General features: G+C 38.5%; 2 protein-coding genes across 2 annotated transcripts in view; one reads left to right on the top strand and one right to left on the bottom strand.

Annotated features, from left to right (window-relative positions):
• Clec5a (C-type lectin domain containing 5A) overlaps positions 1-20,782 on the bottom strand; it is a 34,392-nt gene that overhangs the window by 3,621 nt on the left and 9,989 nt on the right. The gene's annotated exons all lie outside the window — the stretch shown is intronic.
• On the top strand, positions 5,011-6,523 carry LOC107149181 (olfactory receptor 9A4). The gene has a single exon (XM_015493938.2). It carries the CDS (start codon positions 5,436-5,438, stop codon positions 6,378-6,380), a length of 945 nt encoding a protein of 314 aa, XP_015349424.1. The 5' UTR covers positions 5,011-5,435; the 3' UTR covers positions 6,381-6,523.

Genomic DNA, 20,782 nt, shown 5'->3' with positions numbered 1-20,782 from the left:
ATATATATATATATACATACACACACAATGAGGTGTCTATACATAATATGATATACATCCATAAAAACTTTTGTTTTTTCTTATATCTATAATTCCAATTTATTCTATTTCTATGTTCTTTAAAAATGTTTAACCATTAAAAGTTTTTACAAACATTATTTCATCATAATGTATTACTTTTTGCTTTTTTTCTATTGTATGTGATTTTGTGTATATGTACATAGGTATGTGTGTGTGTGTGTGTGTGTGTGTGTGTGTGTATACTAACTGCTTAAATAAGATTTTAAAAGTGTATGTATGTTATTATAATTTTACCTCCATATTAATTGCTTACTTTAACACTTGTTTACTATTTAGCGCTGATTTGTCTTAGGTGGGGTTCAAGTATACATGGGTTCAAGTTGATTAGATCTATGGCTGCTGATCTGCTCATATCTTGGCCCCTCTTTCCTCCGCTTTTCATTCTTTTCCCCTACTAAGTCAATTTTTCCTATTCCTACTTCCTTTCTTTGTTTATTTTGTTGCTCTCAGTTAATCTTTTTTTCTTCTTTATAGTCAACATCTGCTACCTACCTCTTCCTTCTCCTCTGATCACTTTAAAAAAAACATTTCAAACTTTTCTCCAATGTTCCCACCCTATCTTTTCTTTACTTAAGAAACTGTGATCCCACTGAACAATAGAGTTAGGTAGTTGATGCAATTCATACTCCATCCATGTTGAGTTGATTATTAATACAGTGCATGACATAGTAGACCCTTGATGTTGAAGGCTGGATCTAGTTCAAAGTTTTGTATTACTGGTACTAACATTAATCATTGGCCCCACCATTCCTATATAGGTGGCAATTAATTAATTAATTAATTAATGTTACAGATGTCAAAGTAGTCTCTGGCATTTATCTTTATATGTCAGTTACTAACATTGGTACTACTCCTAGTTTGCTGCTCCAAGAGGGAATGGAAAGTGACTGGGACACTTCAAGCCTACAGAGAAGAGACCATGATGCTGAAGAATTCTCACAATTTAGCCAAACAATAATAAATCTCACCCACACAAGATTTAACTCCATATGAACCTAACATAATTTCAACTCATAGAAGGGGGAGATGAAATCCTCAAACAAACAAACAAACAAACAAAAAAACAAAAACAGAATCCAAGGAGGAATAACCAGAACGAATGACCTAAAGTTCCCCTCACCTTGACATCTATACATACATAAAAAACAGAGAAATCTCAGAATTAAAAAAAAAATTAAAAATTACACATGTAAGGACATGTATTTTAAAGAGAAAGGGGAATCCATTCAATTGATGCAGAAGTCCAGGATCTCTGAAAATATCTCCCCCCAAAATTCAAAACACAGACTCCAACAGATAGAGAAGTGAATGACTTTCCAGAAAAAGGTTATAAAATTAATTATTAACAAGATCAATGAACTAAAGGAAGACCTAAGAAATAAGAGAACCAATGCAGGAGATGAATACCACTTAAATAAAGAAATAGAAATCGTGAAGAGAAGCCAATCAGAGCCCAAATGAATGACACAATGAATCAAATTAAAAATTCACTTGGAAGCACCACCAACAGAATAGATTTTGCAGAAAATAAAACTTCAGCCTTCAAAGACAGAACATCAATTCTTAAAGATAGGATACATGAATTGAGTATATGGAATACAATAAAGGGGAAAATAGTAGAACATGATCAGAATATACAAGAAATATGGGACAACATCAAGAGACCAAACATAAGAATCACTGGGATAGAAGAGAACATGGAGATACAAGTTAAAGGCATTAAGAGCACTTTCAATGAGATTGTTGCATAAAACTTTCCCTATATCAGAAATGAGAAACATATACATACAAGAGACATACAGAACTCCAAACAGACCAGACCAAAAGAGAAGTTCTTCATGTCACATCATAATCAAAATGATTAATATAGAATATAAGGGAAGAATATTAAAAGCTACAGGACAGAAACATTAGGTTACATTTAGAGGTAAAACAATAAGGCTTAAATAAAGAAATAGAAATAGTGATTTATCAACACAGACACTAAAAGGAGGGCCTGGGATGAGATATTTCAAGCTCTAAGAGAAAACAACTGCCAATCAAGAATGCTATACTGAGAAAACTTTAAGTTTATAAACTAAGAATACATGACAACAAAGCCAGCACTACAAAGAATCATCAAATACAAAATACATGCAGAAGACCCCCCAAAACAATACCCAAACTCACAAATAAGTGAAGTTCAATAGAAGATTAATAAGCTAAGTGAGAATCAAGACAGAATTACATATAACAAAAAAATCAAAGTGACAGCAAACCACAAACACATATCCATAGTAGAATGAATGAATATAAATGGTTTTAACTTTTCAATTAAAAGACATAGACTAACAGAATGGATCAAAAAACAAGGTCCAACTATATGCTGTTTGCAAGAGACTCATCTCATAGGCAAAGATGCTCACAAACTGAAGGTAAAATGATGGAAAAAAAGCATTCCATGAAAAATGGATTTCACCAACAAGCTGAAGTAGCTATCCTTGACAAAACTGATCTCAAGCCAAAATTAATCAGAAGAGACACAGAAGGCCATTATATCCTGATTAAGGGTAAAAAACATCAAGAATATATACCAATAGAAAATATATATGCCTCAAATGTCAATGCACCCAGTTACATTAAAATATACTCCTTTTATTATTTTTTACTCATTAAATCTCAAATAGATTCCCAACACAATACTACTGGATGATTTCAACATACCTTTATTATCAAAGCATATAGTCAATAAGGATATATCCAATCTAAATACTATTGTAAATCAAATGGGCCTAATAGAAATTACAGAATATATCACCCTCAAACTGCTGAATTCACTTTCTTCTAGAATACATCATATTCTAGGTCAAAATACAAGTTTTAGCAAATACACACACACATTATATATGATAGATGTGAGGACAGTACCTTTCCTAAAATATCATTTTTCTAAGAATAATACATAGAGATAATCATGTGCATATACAGAAAATTTCTTGTATGGTTATACTATAAACTTTAAATAAATTTATAGCTCTAGGAGACAGATCAGGAGGATCAAGCAGATAGAGCAGGTGTATTTACATTTTGCATTATATCCTCTTAAACAATTCTATTTTTAAAAATATGACCTGTGGTAATCTTATGATAAGTGAGTTATTTCTCAAAATATACAAGTAAATATTTTACATGAAATTTTGCCACTTTATTCAGCATTCCAGCCATTCCCACTTTTATGTAGTATTTTGTGTCACTCCCCAACGTTGGTTCTTCATTTTTTAACCCTTGGATTCAATCATCTCAGAGAGGTGGAAGACTTGAAGACTTGTGAGGAAAATGTATGGCTAAGTAGCTGCAGTTGGCATGCATGTGTGGAGGGATTGGAATGGGCTGGGTTAACAAATTGTGAAATTGGAGTAGTGGCAAATCCTCTCTATTTTTCATATACTGTGCATCATATAACTGCAGATTGAGGACATCTGATTAGAGAGTGAAGATATCGTGGGAAGATAGATTTTATAAAAGCTTGGAGATGCAGAGAGTTTTGAGAGAAATTCATATGGTAGCTTCTACATTTTCAATATTTGTCTTGAAGTCCCTAGTAGGGTACATCAGCTTGGGGTAGAAAGGTTATGTAGGGCTAAGTTGATTCAGGGCACACACACACAAAAAAACCAGATCAGATGGTTAACACTGCACAGCATGGGTGTTTGGTAGTAACTTAAAGCCTGAAAGAAGGCAAAGCCTGGGTATTGAGAAGTTCCTGACAAGGGAGATTTCAAGTTTGTTGATTAAACAACTTTTTAGTGTTCTTAAATTTGATTAGCCTCAGGAGAGAAGGTGAAAGTTTTGTTCAGTTTTTTTCCTTCACTACATCCCTAGTGTGTCTCTGAACTTGTGCAAATTGTTCCTCAGTGAATAGCTAACTGTCCTGGGAGACAGATAAGTGGAAGAAGAAGGAAGCAGAGAATAAGAGAGAGAGAAGGCTGAGCTCCTCCCAGCACTAGAATTTCTGGGCTTCTTCCCAAGCTCTGAGTGTGGGCAGGGGTCTTCACTATGAATGGAGATAGTAGCAGCTGCTCTTTCTCCTGACCACAGCTCTGTGCTAGCCAGGCAAGAGACAGTCTAAAGGAGATCTCTGGAGAGTTGTGGAACTTTACAGTTACGCCCCCTTCTCTGGAGGTAAGTGTTTTCCAGGGGTTCCTTCCTGTGAAATAGAGAGTTGGAGAACATCATCATGTAAGGACTGGGCTTGATGGTGTGCTAGAACAGACACCTGCAACCTGAAGAACGGATGAGGTAGCTGCATGCAGGGTGAGCTCTATGTCAACTCCTCCACAGCAGAGGGCAGGTCGCCCTTCTTTCTGCCTGGTATGGCAGACACAGTGCTCGCCTTTGCTTATGATCCTGCCCTCTCACTCTGCCTGATCTTCCTGTATCTGCTTTCCATTCTGTAGAGATCTCCACCAACAGAGAGTGCAGGTTGACTGGATAGTACTTTAGAGAGGAGTGAATGGGAAAATGCCAGTCAGGCTGGTTATCTCTGTTCATTCACTGATTTTTTAAATCTACTTTTTAATGTATTCATTTAAACTATTTATAGAGTTATTCTTGGCATTGGTGATGTAGGGAAGACAAAATGAATGACATAAGAACCTAAATTTGAGGTTAATTAAATTTGAGATTTTTGAGGCCAAACGTTTTCTCTGATAAGCGGATGCTAATCCATAATGGGTGAGAGGGAAAATGAAGGAACTTTGGATTGTGCAGAGGGGAGTGAGGTAGGGTAGGGGGTGTGGGATGGGAAGAACAGTGTAATGAGATGGAAATTATTATCCTATATACATGTATGATTACACTGCTGGTGTGACTGCACCATGTGCAGCCAGAGGAAGGAGAAGTTGTGCTCCAATTGTGTACAATGTGTCAAAATGCATTCTACTGACATGTATAGCTAATTAGAACAAATTAAAAAATAAAATAAAATTTTTAAAAATTTGGGATTTTGAATATAAATTAATAAACAAATCAAGTATATGATTTGAGATATGAATGAGAGCCAATAGTAAGAAAAATACAGTATAATAGAGGTTAGAGAGTGAAGGTGTGCTATGTCATTTTAGAGAGGATGAGAGGAGATGGCCTATGAGAGGAAGCTGTGCAAAGACCTGAACGAGGTGAGGGAAGGAGCCCAGGTATGCTAAGGGACCCTTGTTTGTGTTCTGATATTCTTCAGTTTTCCAAGAATTCTGGAGAAAATAGGTAGTCACAGAAGAGTGGATGTGGATTTTTTTCCAAGCTGCTGGGGATGAGAAGCAGTATTCTCTCTCTCTCTTGCCCTCTAGATTACACAAGGAACCAGGATTCCGAACTAAATGTTGGGGAATTATTCTAGTGCCACAGAATTTTATCTCCTTGGCTTTCCTGGCTCTGAAGATCTACACCGTATCCTTTTTGCTATCTTCTGCTTCTTCTACTTAGTGACACTAATGGGAAACATGGTCATCATCACGATCGTCTGTGTTGACAGACGTCTCCAGTCCCCCATGTATTTCTTCCTAGTCCACCTCTCTGTCCTGGAGATCCTAGTCACAACCATAGTCGTCCCTGTGATGCTTTGGGGATTGCTGCTCCCTGGGATGCAGACAATATCTCTGACTGGATGTGTTGTCCAACTCTTCCTGTACCTTGCCGTGGGGACCACAGAGTTCACATTGCTTGGAGCGATGGCTGTGGACCGTTACGTGGCTGTGTGTAACCCTTTGAGGTACAACATCATCATGACCAGCCGCACCTGCAACTCTGTGGTAATTGTGTCATGGGTGTTTGGATTCCTTTTTCAAATTTGGCCAGTTTATGCCACATTTCAGCTTACCTACTGCAAATCAAACGTGGTAAACAATTTTTTCTGTGATCGAGGGCAGTTGTTCAAACTATCGTGCAATGACACTATTTTCACAGAGTTTATCCTCTTCTTAATGGCCATTTTTGTTCTTTTTGGTTCTTTGATTCCTACAATTGTCTCCTACACCTACATTATCTCCACCATCCTCAAGATCCCCTCAGCCTCAGGCCGAAGGAAAGCCTTCTCCACCTGTGCCTCCCACTTCACCTGTGTTGTGATTGGCTATGGCAGCTGCTTGTTCCTCTATGTGAAACCCAAGCAAACGCAGGCGGCTGAGTACAACAGGGTGGTATCCCTGATGGTTTCAGTAGTGACCCCTTTCTTGAACCCTTTCATCTTCACGCTCCGCAATGACAAAGTCATACAGGCCCTTCGGGATGGAATGAAACATTGTTGTCAACTAATCAGGCACTAGCCTTACCCTGAGGCATTTCACATGGCAAAACACTTATATGGATTCTAGAATAATCTAAGAAGGATTTATGTATCTTTGAACATCATCATAATAATTATCATTATTAAATAATCCATGTTTAAAATGATTGTAAGTTATGACTTTTTAACATATATATATATATATAGTTTCTCAAGTTACAAAACATTTCACATAAAACATTAATTAAACATTTTAGTATAAATGTAATATGTGTGATTTCTAAACAGGAAAGATAAGGAACAGTATTCTCTGACTACAGAACTAAATGACTACTTTATCCCAAGTTCCTGAATCCTCTTCCTGAAATTGTTCTGTGCTTTTTGTGGATTATGTAAAGCTTCTTATTCCTTTTCTGCTCAAGCATATTCTCTTGATTTTGTCCTAAAAGCCCTGTTCCTGTGGTACTACTCTGTATTTTCTTGACTGGTAGAGTTAAGAGAGTAGAGTCATTCCACAATTCTGGACCCAGAGGTGTAATATCTACACATCTCTAATGTGTAGACTTTCTCAGAGTGTTAGAGAGGAGTAAGGAAGTATTCTTTTGCCTGTAACACCCAGATCGTGCTGCTGCCACAAAGCATGTGGGCAATGGAGTTGTATTTTGGAAGCTCAAGGGAGAGCTGGGCTTGACTATGGCAGCTGCATATTCCTCTGTGTGTTCCTAGGCTGAATGGGGCAATGCAGAGGGCAGAGGAAGAGGCAGCCTCTGGTCTCTCTTCCTGAGTTTCTCTGTCTTCACTCTCTGCAAGGTCCGTGGCACTTCCTTTGTTCCCTTTCATTTGTTCATTCTCTCCTGCCCACTCTCTTTGCTGATTTCTCTTTGTGTTACTCTTTTGGTGGCTCCAATTCTGCAAAGTATTCCTGGGCTCTTCTTTTCTCTTCTTTTCCTTCCCTCCTCACAAACCCCAGGCCTCCAGGCCATTGTCCAGCTTTCCACTGTGCTGCTCTTTCCAGCATTGGATATCACCTTTCCCCCAGTTCCACTCACGGTATTCCCAATCAATGTTTCCACTTCTTATGACATAGGCACAAATTTATCCAGAACAGCATCTAGTAACAACCAAATATTGATACTGAATGCAATGTCAATATGTGACTGGTTAAATAGTATTTTATTCGTATGTTGAAGTTTTATGCAACTGTAACAGGAATGAATATTCTTTCTGCAATGAGTAGAAACTGATCTCCAAGCTGTACTGCTAAGTGAGAAGAACAAAACACATTGGATTTAATATTCAAACTTTTATGTAGGAAAGGGGTAGAAATGAGTAATATATTCATATTTGCCATGTTTGCTTGTGGGAGGTATCATAAGAAAGTAATAATTGATTGCTATGGGATTGTGGGAGTGGGAGTTGGCAGATGGGATGGGGGAGGTAGTGAGATTTTCATTGTATGCCTTTTAATATTCTTATTTTCGTAACCATGTGTATGTACTTCCTATACAAAATAAAGAATTTCATTTCTCTTATGCACTTTAAAAGATGTATTCATTCAATATTCCACTTGTTTTAAAGACTTCAATAAGACTTATTTAATTACACACATATATTTCTCCAACTGAGGATATATTTTGTTAAGTGGAGGCTGATGTTAAATCCAAACATGTTGGGAAATCTCTCCAGAGCTTAACATAGAAACTGGGAGCTCAAGAAAAATATTAAGAAATGGAAGTGTATGTATATATGACTACACACTCTCCTTAACATAACCTTATGCTCTAGAATGCCTGATATGGAGAAAATATTACTCTTGGAAGAAGAAGATACTGTCCATTGTAAGGAAGTCTGTTCTGACATAGTAATTACTTTATCTGTGTACAAGGAACCAATGTCTTGACTCTTTTACCTTTGGCTTTTGGGGCAATAGATTCTTATTATGCTAAGTATCTTTCCATTTTCTCCAAATTGATTACAGAAATACTTGTTTTGCATGTATAGTAGTCAGAGTAGAATTGATATTTCATATTATGAAATATATGATATTTCATATTATTCCTGTTAGAAGCACTTCTCACATCTGGTCCTAGGCCTTCCCTATTGATTTCATCAAAGAGAGACCCACTTGACATCCAAGCCATGCTTTAACAACCCAGAAATTCTGGGAAGTTACTGACCAGTGGGTACATTTTTGAAAGTAGAAGACAGTAGGTAATTTTTCCTTTTAGAGGAAATAGTTATGAGACATAATTTATACATATTCTAGAGTAGGTAGAACCCCAAATCCTGCAGTAAATTGCTCTTAGTAACATGAAGATTAACAACACAGACTTTTATGGTTTTATAGGCTTCTTTCTCAGCTTCATATCCTTTGTCACTCATGCCTGCTCTCATGGAATGTATTTACTAGTGAAATAATAACTCTTAAATTCTTGGCCTCTGGGAACCTAAGCTAAGAAATAATGCTTAAATATGGCACTTAACTTTTTATTTGTAAACAAAGAAGAAATCATTTCAGCCATAAAACAATGACATAGGTTAATTTCTATTACTACATACAGATGGTAATTGACTTGCTCAAGATTGTATTGTTAGTATGTGGGGTCTCCAGTGTTGAGAGCCACAGCCGAAGGGGCCCCAGCAAACTTCCAGCTGCCAGCAAACTTCCAGCTGCCAGCAAACTTCCAACTGCCAGCTGATGATTGGCTCACAGCGGCCCCAGCAACTTCTAGCTGCCAACTGATTGGCTCCTCTGTGGTGATGCTCATTGGGCTGTTTCCCCGCCCTTTCAGACCATGGAGCTGCTCATTGGGGGACTTTTTTTGGCTCCGCCCACACGACCCAGCCAATCGGCCTCAAGAGCAGGAGGAGTGGGGGAGGTTGAGAGGCTTGTGGGAAGCTGGTGGTGGCAGTTGGGCTCTGAGGGTTTTTCCTGAGGAGCTGTTTTGTTTGGCATGTGTGGTTCTAAAAATAAAGTTCGTTTCTTTTGACAAGTGGCTCCTGAATTGTGCCCAGCCAGACTGTGGCATTTGGTGGGCCGCACGGGAACGACTGAGGGTAAGTGATAAGGTAAACTGCTCGCCCCTGAAGGAAGGGCGAGAGGATGGGTAGCCATTTTAAGATTATTCTTTTGTTTTGCTTCACTTTTGTTTTAAGTTGCCTGTCCCTGGAGATGTGTAAGATGGAAGAAAAACCACTCACATCTGAGGAACAGATAGGGAGAAAGGACGGATGGACATTTCAGGAGGCTATTATAATGATTTTGTGTTGTTCCAATTTTGTTTCACTCTGTCTCGGTTTTGTTTGGCATCATCTTGTTGGGTTGTATTATAGTAGAAATATGGGATCAGAAATTAGTAAAAAACAAACTGAAAGAGTGTTAAGTAAATTGTTAGAGGAAGGAGGCATCTCAGTAAAATCAAGAACAATCAGGGCATACGTTGATACAATACAAAAATGTAGCCCATGGCTTTTTAAGGAGGAGTTGTTAAATATATCACAATGGAACCATCATGGTGAAGATTTAAAAAGAATAGAAAAGAAAAGCCCAGGGACTCTGCCAGTTGGCACATTGCCATTGTGGACGTTCATATCTTGTTTGCTTAGTCCAAAGCCTTCAGTTCAGACAATGGTAGAGGAAGAAGAAGACATAATGATTCAAGTAAAAGAGAAGGTCTCTCAAGTTAGTCAGACAGAGGAAAAGATTCAAGTAAAAGAGAAGGCCTCTCAAGCTAGTCAGACAGAGAAAGAAAGTGTAAAACAGAAAAAGCCATCAGGGGGAAAGTTACAACAGGAGACTGCTACTAACACCTTTCTATCACCAGAGGACGTAAGTGTCCAACTAACAAGGCCACCTCCATATGCTGGGAGGTCCCCAACCCCCGCAGTTGATAGTTGGGATCCTGAGACAAGATCTCAAATATTAACATGCCCTGTATTTGAGGCAGGAGGGCAGCGATTTTACCAAGTTTTAAATTTCAAAACAGTGAAGCAGCTAAAAGAGGCTGTAACAACCTATGGTCCTCAAGCACCCTTCACTGTAAGCATGGTCGAATCCATTAACAACTTGAACATGACGCCAGCAGATTGGGCTAATATGTGTAAAGCTGTGCTAAATGGAGGACAATACCTGTTATGGAAGGTTGCCAATGAGGAATTTTGCAAGGAGACGGCTAGGCGAAATGCAGCAGCTGGTTATCCTCAGAGAAATCTAGATATGTTGTTAGGAAAGGGACCTTATGAGGATCAGCAGCAACAAATTGCATATGATCCTGGTGTATACGCACAAATTGCTGCAGATGCAATTAAGGCATGGAAGACTTTACAAGGACATGGAGGTTTACAAGGTCAATTATCTAAGGTAATACAAGGAGCTAATGAACCTTATGCTGAATTTGTAGATAGGCTTATTCAAACAGCTACCAGAGTTTTTGGGAATACAGAACAAGCAATGCCATTACTAAAACACCTGGCTTATGAGCAAGCGAATCGTTGGTGCAGAGATATCATTAGACCATGGAAACATGAAGATTTAAACACATATATTAAATTATGTAGAGACATTAATGAACAAGAGCAAGTCGTGGCAGCTGCAGTAAAACAGGCTTTAGATGCCAGAGACATTAATGAACAAGGGCAAATTGTGGCAGCTGCAGTAAAACAGGCTTTAGATGCCAGGCCAAGAACATGCTACAATTGTGAACAAACAGGACATTTTAAAAGGAATTGCCCCATTGGAGGAGGGTTTAACAAAACTAGGTATCAAAGGAGTAGAATACCAGGTATTTGCCCACGATGCCGTAGAGGGAGACATTGGGCTAATGAATGCCGTTCTCAAACCACCATAGAGGGTACTCCATTATCAAAAAACGAACAAGGACCAGGTGTTTATCCACGATATCGTGGAGAAAGGCATCGGGCTCCATTGCCAAAAAATGGACAGGGGGGCCCAATGCTCCGGGGCCCAAAACCACAAATATACGGAGCACTGGAGGAACCCAGCAACCCCATCAGGGTAGTGCCCAGGACACATTGTCCATCAGATCCCTCATCAGACAAACCAGAGGGAGCGCAGGGTTGGACATCTGCGCCTCCGCCAGAGCAGTACTAACTCCAGAGATGGGAGTTCAAATCATTCCCACAGGGGTGAAAGGACCTCTTCCCAAAGGAACAGTAGGCTTATTATTGGGACGCAGCTCTTCTACTCTAAAAGGACTTATGATAAGTCCTGGGGTAATTGATCCCGATTATGAAGGTGAAATAAAAATTATAGCCAGTTCTCCAAAGGGTATATCAGTAATTTCACCAGGAGATAGAATAGCACAGTTACTAATAATACCCAGCCTACATGATAAATTTTCCAGTCGTACTGTAGAAAGAGGTTCCAAGGGATTAGGCTCCACAGGTGTAGATTGGGCTATGCTTTCTTTAAATTTAGATTCTCGCCCCATGCTAAAACTAAATATTCAAGGACATGAATTTAATGGGCTACTGGATACAGGTGCAGACCTTAGCATCATCTCTCGTCAAGAATGGCCAAAACATTGGCCATTACAACAAGCCACTCAAACGCTTCGAGGCCTAGGAGTGGCGACTAATCCCCATAGAAGTGCAATGGTATTAGATTGGAAGGATCCTGAAGGATGTGAAGGAACTATACAGCCATATGTATTGGATCATCTTCCCGTAAATTTATGGGGACGAGATGTCCTAGATCAATTAGGTTTGACATTAACAAATAACATCAACCAAAATGCACCCACTATTATGACTAGACAAGGTTTTAGGAAAGGAAAAAGATTAGAAAAACAAGAACAAGGTATAGCAGCACCAATACAAATAGATCAAGGAACAGACAGACATGGGTTGGATTTTCAGAAAGGGCCACTGAGACAATAAAAATTACTTGGAAATCAGAAAGACCAGTATGGGTTCCTCAGTGGCCCCTGACTAAAGAAAAGATACAAGCAGCCCATGACCTGGTCAAACAACAATTAGCAGAAGGACATATACAACCTTCTGTATCTCCCCATAATACTCCCATTTTTGTCATCAAAAAGAAATCTGGTAAATGGAGATTATTGCAAGATTTAAGAGCCATTAATAATGAGATGGTTATTATGGGACCTGCTCAATCAGGGATTCCTCAATTGTCTGCTTTGCCAAAAACCTGGTATGTTTTAGTTATAGATATTAAAGATTGTTTTTTTTCAATTCCAATTCATCCTGAGGATAGTCCACGTTTTGCATTTACTATCCCTGCACTGAATCATGAAGGTCCTGATCAGAGATATGAATGGAAAGTACTCCCTCAAGGGATGGCTAACAGCCCAACTATGTGTCAAATTTATGTTAACAAAGTAATCCAGCCACTTAGAAATCAAAATCCTGAACTACAAATATTTCACTATATGGATGATGTATTATTAGCACACAAAGATAAAAACACATTGCTAGAATGTTATGCCACACTTACAAACTTATTAAAAAATTATAATCTAGAGATAGCAATAGATAAAGTACAATTAAATTTTCCAATTAATTATTTAGGAGTTCTATTATCCTCAACCATGGTCCGTCCACCAAAAATTCAAATACGAGTAGATCAACTCAAATCACTTAATGACTTTCAAAAGTTATTAGGAGACATAAATTGGATAAGGCCTTATTTAGGTATACCAACAGGAGAGTTGGGACCTTTATTTGATATCCTAAAAGGTCCATCAGATCCAAATTCACCCCGAATGTTAACGCCTGAAGCAAGAAAGGCATTAAAAATCATTGAAACATATATGGAAAATATGCATTTGGATAGAATTGATATAAGTTTGCCTTTATTATTTATTGTACTACCAACAAAAAATATTCCTACAGGAGTATTTTGGCAAGAAGGTCCATTATTATGGATACATTTATCTTATTCTCCTAACACTATTCTTACTAGGTATCCTGAGGCTGTAGGACAATTAATACTCAAAGGAATAAAAGCAGCAAAGGGAGTGTTTGGAATTTCTCCCAATAAAATTATTACTCCATATACTATGAATCAAATTGATGAGTTAGCTAATGAGTTAAATACTTGGGCAATAATCATGTGCAAATCTAATGTTTCATTTGATAACCACTTACCATCTAATCCTTTATTGTCTTTTTGGTCATTGCATCCTGTAATTTTTCCAAAAATGACAAGAAAAACACCTATCATGAATGCTCCAAATATATTCACTGATGGGTCAAATAATGGTACAGCAGCAGTAGTTACCCCTGATCAAACTTTTACATTTTTAGTACCCAAACAATCAGCTCAAAAGGTAGAGCTTAATGCAGTTTTACAAGCTTTTGTGATGTTTAAAGATTCTGTATTTAATTTATTTTCTGATAGTCAGTATGTAGTTAATGCTATAGTATCTCTTGAAGATGCTGGTAGGATTTCCCCTTCTTCTACTGTTTTCTCTTTGCTTTCCACTATACAAAGTCTAATCTGGGACAGAAAAGATCCATTCTTTATAGGACATATCAGGGCACATACAGGATTGCCTGGAGCCCTTAGTTTGGGCAATGATTTAGCAGATAAAACTACACATGACATACATATTTTCTCTACACTAGAAGAAGCTATAAATTTTCATAAAAAGTTCCATGTCAATGCTAATACTTTACAAAAGCGTTTTAAAATAACTAAGGAACAAGCTAGACAAATAATAAAACAATGTCAAAATTGTGTGACCTTTTTACCACAAGTTAATCTTGGAGTCAATCCTAGAGGATTGATACCTAACCATATTTGGCAGATGGACGTCACACACTTGCCAGAATTTGGAAAATTAAAATATTTGCATGTTACAGTTGATACTTCTTCTGGATTTTTGATGGGCTCCCTTCATGCCGGAGAAAAAACTAAAGATGTTATAGCTCATTGCTTACAAAATTTTGCCACTGTGGGTGTTCCAAAACAGTTAAAAACAGATAATGCCCCTGGTTATACTTCTACCTCTTTTAAACAATTTTGCTCAACATTTGGCATTACTCATATAACAGGAATCCCATACAATCCACAGGGACAAGGCATAGTTGAAAGAGCTCATCAAACTATTAAAATGTACTTATTAAAGCAAAAAGAAGGAATTGGGAAGGGGTATATATTCCCCAAAGATAAACTTAAAATAACCCTTTTTACTCTAAACTTTTTAAATTTGGATTCATCAGGACTTAGTGCTGCGGAAAGGCATATGTGTCCAAAAAATGTACATAAGCCCAAGGTACTTTGGAAGGATATTCTAACAGGACAATGGAAAGGTCCTGACCCAGTAATTGTCTGGAGTCGGGGGTCTGTTTGTGTGTTTCCACAGGGAGAACAGCAGCCGATTTGGATTCCAGAGAGATTAACCAAGGTCCTGACCCAGTGATTGTCTGGAGTCGGGGGTCTGTTTATGTGTTTCCACAGGGAGAACAGCAGCCGATTTGGATTCCAGAAAGATTAACTAAAGCGATTTCTACAGACCAAAAAGAAGATGATTTGGCTCAAATCCATAACAACTGATATCCAAAACTCCAGTTTGGCTATTCTTACATCTGCAACAGAACCAGGATGCTTTTTTCAATATCTATTTTATTATTGCCCTTTGCCATATCATGAAGTTCTATTTTGTTTTTTGAGCTCATACAGACCTAGGTTAATGTTTTGCTGATCAGTTCTATTTTTTGACTATAGAGTTTTTAAACATTGCAATGGAGATTTCACCTGTAAAAAGTTATAAGGCCTTTACTATAATGTTATGTGTTGTATGTATTATATTATGTGTGCACACTTGTGTTTTGTGTTATATGTTTGAATGTATGTATGTCCATATATCATATATGATGAGCGCTCATGATAAAATGGATCCAAATATTTTTTTTTAATTCACGTGATTTAAATGGTTTAATTTAATTGGGTAAACAGCTGTTAAAGATTGTTTTAATATGTGAACACAAAAGAAGGTTAACAGATCTGTTTGTTTACTTTCACCTTTCCTTTTCATTATATTTAATAATTCTCTTAAAGATAATGTAAATTGTTAAGAAAATTGTTTTCTTTTAGTGCCTTCTGTAATGTTACATAATTTTTTCTTTAGCCATTATTGCCAGAATTCCTATCTTCATCCCAGTGCTGGTGAAGTCAAAGATAAAACCAATCTACAGCTTCTACAATAGCCATCACTGAACTGCTTGCAGAACTTGCCTGGACACATTGTGAGCTCACCTGTATGCATTGTGAACTATCTGTTGGTGCAGCGACTTGTGGTAGTGTTGGGGTATTTTTGCTGATGATGTCATCGGTGGTACAATTTTTCCAAAAGGAGCCGTCAATTGGCTTGGTGTATCTTCCTCCCTTCTGCTTGTCATGATCGTCCAGCTAAAATTTGGGGGCCAACAGAGGTGAGGCAAAGAACCTCACCCCCCCGCTGGTACAAAGACCTCTCCACAGGTGTGGCTGTATACTGGACCGGTAGTCAGTGACGGGTAAGATCCAATTGCAATGGTACCAACCTAAGGACCATATGTACTATTGGACAACCTAAGGCAGGCACGGTCCCTAAGCCACATGCTTGTTGTTTAAACAGAGAGGGGGAGATGTTGAGAGCCACAGCCGAAGGGGCCCCAGCAAACTTCCAGCTGCCAGCAAACTTCCAGCTGCCGGCTGATGATTGGCTCACAGCGGCCCCAGCAACATCTAGCTGATTGGCTCCTCGGCCCCAGCAACATCTAGCTGATTGGCTCCTCTGCGGTGATGCTCATTGGACTGTTTCCCTGCCCTTTCAGACCACGGAGCTGCTCATTGGGGGACTTTTTTGGCTCCGCCCACGTGACCCAGCCAATCGGCCTCAAGAGCAGGAGGATTGTGGGAGGTGGAGAGAAGCTTGTGTGGGAGAGAGAGGCTTGTGGAAAGCCGGTGGTGGCAGTTGAGGCTCTGAGGGTTTTTCCTGAGAGGCTGTTTTGTTTGGCGTGTGTGGTTCTAAAAATAAAGTTAGTTTCTTTTGACAAGTGGCTCCTGATTGTGCCCAGCCAGACTGCGGCATTTGGTGGCTCGCACGGGGAGCGACTGAGGGTAAGTGAACTGCTCGCCCCTGAGGGCAGGGCAAGAGGATGGGTAGCCATTTTAAGATTCTTCTTTTGTTATTTTGTTTCACTTTTGTTTTAAGTTGCCTGTCCCTGGAGATGTGTAAGATGGAAGAAAAACCGCTCACATCTGAGGAACAGATAGGGAGAAAGGACGGATGGACATTTCAGGAGGCTATTATAATGATTTTGTGTTGTTCCAATTTTGTTTCACTCAGTTTCAGTTTTGTTAGGCGTTATCTTGTTGAGTTGTATTATAGTAGAAATACGGGATCAGAAATTAGTAAAAAACAAACTGAAAGAGTGTTAAGTAAATTGTTAGAGGAAGGAGGCATCTCAGTAAAATCAAGAACAATCAGGGCATACGTTGATACAATACAAAAATGTAGCCCATGGCTTTTTAAGGAGGAGTTGTTAAATATATCACAATGGAACCATCATGGTGAAGATTTAAAAAGAATAGAAAAGAAAAGCCCAGGGACTCTGCCAGTTGGCACATTGCCATTGTGGACGTTCATATCTTGTTTGCTTAGTCCAAAGCCTTCAGTTCAGACAATGGTAGAGGAAGAAGAAGACATAATGATTCAAGTAAAAGAGAAGGTCTCTCAAGTTAGTCAGACAGAGGAAAAGATTCAAGTAAAAGAGAAGGCCTCTCAAGCTAGTCAGACAGAGAAAGAAAGTGTAAAACAGAAAAAGCCATCAGGGGGAAAGTTACAACAGGAGACTGCTACTAACACCTTTCTATCACCAGAGGACGTAAGTGTCCAACTAACAAGGCCACCTCCATATGCTGGGAGGTCCCCAACCCCCGCAGTTGATAGTTGGGATCCTGAGACAAGATCTCAAATATTAACATGCCCTGTATTTGAGGCAGGAGGGCAGCGATTTTACCAAGTTTTAAATTTCAAAACAGTGAAGCAGCTAAAAGAGGCTGTAACAACCTATGGTCCTCAAGCACCCTTCACTGTAAGCATGGTCGAATCCATTAACAACTTGAACATGACGCCAGCAGATTGGGCTAATATGTGTAAAGCTGTGCTAAATGGAGGACAATACCTGTTATGGAAGGTTGCCAATGAGGAATTTTGCAAGGAGACGGCTAGGCGAAATGCAGCAGCTGGTTATCCTCAGAGAAATCTAGATATGTTGTTAGGAAAGGGACCTTATGAGGATCAGCAGCAACAAATTGCATATGATCCTGGTGTATACGCACAAATTGCTGCAGATGCAATTAAGGCATGGAAGACTTTACAAGGACATGGAGGTTTACAAGGTCAATTATCTAAGGTAATACAAGGAGCTAATGAACCTTATGCTGAATTTGTAGATAGGCTTATTCAAACAGCTACCAGAGTTTTTGGGAATACAGAACAAGCAATGCCATTACTAAAACACCTGGCTTATGAGCAAGCGAATCGTTGGTGCAGAGATATCATTAGACCATGGAAACATGAAGATTTAAACACATATATTAAATTATGTAGAGACATTAATGAACAAGAGCAAGTCGTGGCAGCTGCAGTAAAACAGGCTTTAGATGCCAGAGACATTAATGAACAAGGGCAAATTGTGGCAGCTGCAGTAAAACAGGCTTTAGATGCCAGGCCAAGAACATGCTACAATTGTGAACAAACAGGACATTTTAAAAGGAATTGCCCCATTGGAGGAGGGTTTAACAAAACTAGGTATCAAAGGAGTAGAATACCAGGTATTTGCCCACGATGCCGTAGAGGGAGACATTGGGCTAATGAATGCCGTTCTCAAACCACCATAGAGGGTACTCCATTATCAAAAAACGAACAAGGACCAGGTGTTTATCCACGATATCGTGGAGAAAGGCATCGGGCTCCATTGCCAAAAAATGGACAGGGGGGCCCAATGCTCCGGGGCCCAAAACCACAAATATACGGAGCACTGGAGGAACCCAGCAACCCCATCAGGGTAGTGCCCAGGACACATTGTCCATCAGATCCCTCATCAGACAAACCAGAGGGAGCGCAGGGTTGGACATCTGCGCCTCCGCCAGAGCAGTACTAACTCCAGAGATGGGAGTTCAAATCATTCCCACAGGGGTGAAAGGACCTCTTCCCAAAGGAACAGTAGGCTTATTATTGGGACGCAGTTCTTCTACTCTAAAAGGACTTATGATAAGTCCTGGGGTAATTGATCCTGATTATGAAGGTGAAATAAAAATTATAGCCAGTTCTCCAAAGGGTATATCAGTAATTTCACCAGGAGATAGAATGGCACAGTTACTAATAATACCCAGCCTACATGATAAATTTTCCAGTCGTACTGTAGAAAGAGGTTCCAAGGGATTAGGCTCCACAGGTGTAGATTGGGCTATGCTTTCTCAAGATTGTATTGTTAGTATGTGGGGTCTCCAGAGTTCATCTCTTAACTGCTAAATAACCTATACTAAATAGCCTATACTAAATCCTAAATAGCGTATACTACTAACTCATGAAATGCTAATTGCATATCTTTGTCTGAATTACTTATTATTCATTCTTTTATCAGTTAGGATAGGCTAGGTTATGTTATGGTAAAACCTTAGCATCTTTGTGGTTTGCAACAACAAATGTTTATTTTGTTCCCATTATTTGTCTACAGTTGGTCAATTGCCCCTCTGTTCCTTGTTGTCTTCATTAAAGGACATGCTAAAGGGGCAGCCTTAAACAGGGTATAGGCTTGTTTCAAGGCAATAAGAAAAGAGTATAATCAGCTGTTGTCAGATTTCACTGGGAAGAATAAGTCCTGAGGCTAAGACTGCTGTGCTTCGATAATGAATTAAAGAATGGAAAAAAATAGAACACTACTTTCAATAATATGTTTAAAAACTCAACACCTGGTAAAACTGAATATTCATATGAAAAAGGATGTTTTTGGAATCTTACTTTATGCTAAGCAAAAATTATTTCAAAATGATTTAAATACCTAGATAGGAGACAAAACTATAATACTCTTAGAATAAAGCATAAGTGGAAAATTTCATGACATTGAACTTGACAATGATTTCATGACTATTATGCCATAAGCATAGGGAGCAAAAGAAAAAAAAGTATTTGATTTCATCAAAATTAGAAACATTTGTATGTTAAGGAAAAAGTCAAAAGTGAAAAGGCAACCAACAGGATGAGAAAATATTGGTGAACCATATATCAGATAAGAGAATTGTATCCAGACTATATTATGAGTTCTTATAACTCAATAAAAAGACCACTCAATTTTAAAATGAGCAAAGTATCTGAATAGATATTTCTCCAAGGAGCACACACAAATAGGCAACAAGTTCATGAAAAGATGCTTGACAAAATTAAGCATTAAGGGAAATGTAAATCAAAATCAAATAAGATACCATTTGATTCACAGTAGGATAGCAAGGATCAAAAAGTTAAACAATGGCAAATGTTGGCAAAGATGTGGAAAAAATTGCAAAGCACACATACCACTGATGGGAAGGTATATTGGTGCAGTTGCTTTTCACAAACTGGCAGTTCCTCTAACAATTTGTCATAGAATTACCATATGACCCAGAAATTCCACTCCTAGGTTTATTTCCAAGAGAACTGAAATCATACACTTAAAAACTTGTTCATGAATGTTTATACTGGCATTATTTATAATAGTCAAAAGATGGAAGCCACCCAAATGCCCATGATCACACACAATAGAATATTATTCAGTTACAAGAAGGGTTACTGGTTGTACTAGTTAGCTTTTTGCCACTATAATAAATATCTGAGAGGATCAACTTATAAACAGAAAATTTTTATTTTGGTTCCTAGTTTTGGAGGTTTCAGTTCCCACATCATCAGTTGGCCCCATTGCTTTTGGGCCTTTGGTGTGACAACACATCATGATAGAAGCACATGGTGGAACAAAACCACTCACCTCATGCATAGAGAGCAAAAGAGATGAAGAAGAAGGGGTCAGAGAACCACAATCCCAATCAAGGTTATTACCCCGGTGACCTAATGACTTCCAAGTAGGTCCTACCCCTTAAAGATTCTACCATCTCCAAAACCACCATCATAGGCAACAATCCTTTAGTACATGGATATATGAGGGTCACTTAAGATCCAAACTATAACACCAATACATGCTACAACATTGAGGAACCTTGAAAACATTATGCTAAGTGGAAGAAGGCAGTCAAAAAGACCACATATTATAGACTCTATTCATATGAAAATCCAGAATATGAACATCCATGGAGATAGAAAGTTGGCCAGTGGTTGCTCAGGGTTGAGGTGAATAAAAGGATAGGACAGTTGTAGTTTTTTGAGGTGATGGTTGAACATATAGCTGTGAATATATAAAAAAATTGAATTGTTCATTGCA

This window comes from Marmota marmota, unplaced genomic scaffold (genome assembly GCF_001458135.2).
Source record: "Marmota marmota marmota unplaced genomic scaffold, marMar, whole genome shotgun sequence".
Lineage (NCBI taxonomy): Eukaryota > Metazoa > Chordata > Mammalia > Rodentia > Sciuridae > Marmota > Marmota marmota.
The sequence above is the reverse complement of the archived record's forward strand: the minus strand, read 5'-3'. Positions and strand labels throughout refer to the sequence as shown.

Bases quoted from the DNA above. Each gene is read 5' to 3' on its own strand.
- LOC107149181 (XM_015493938.2), top strand. From the start codon at position 5,436: ATGTTGGGGAATTATTCTAGTGCCACAGAATTTTATCTCCTTGGCTTT.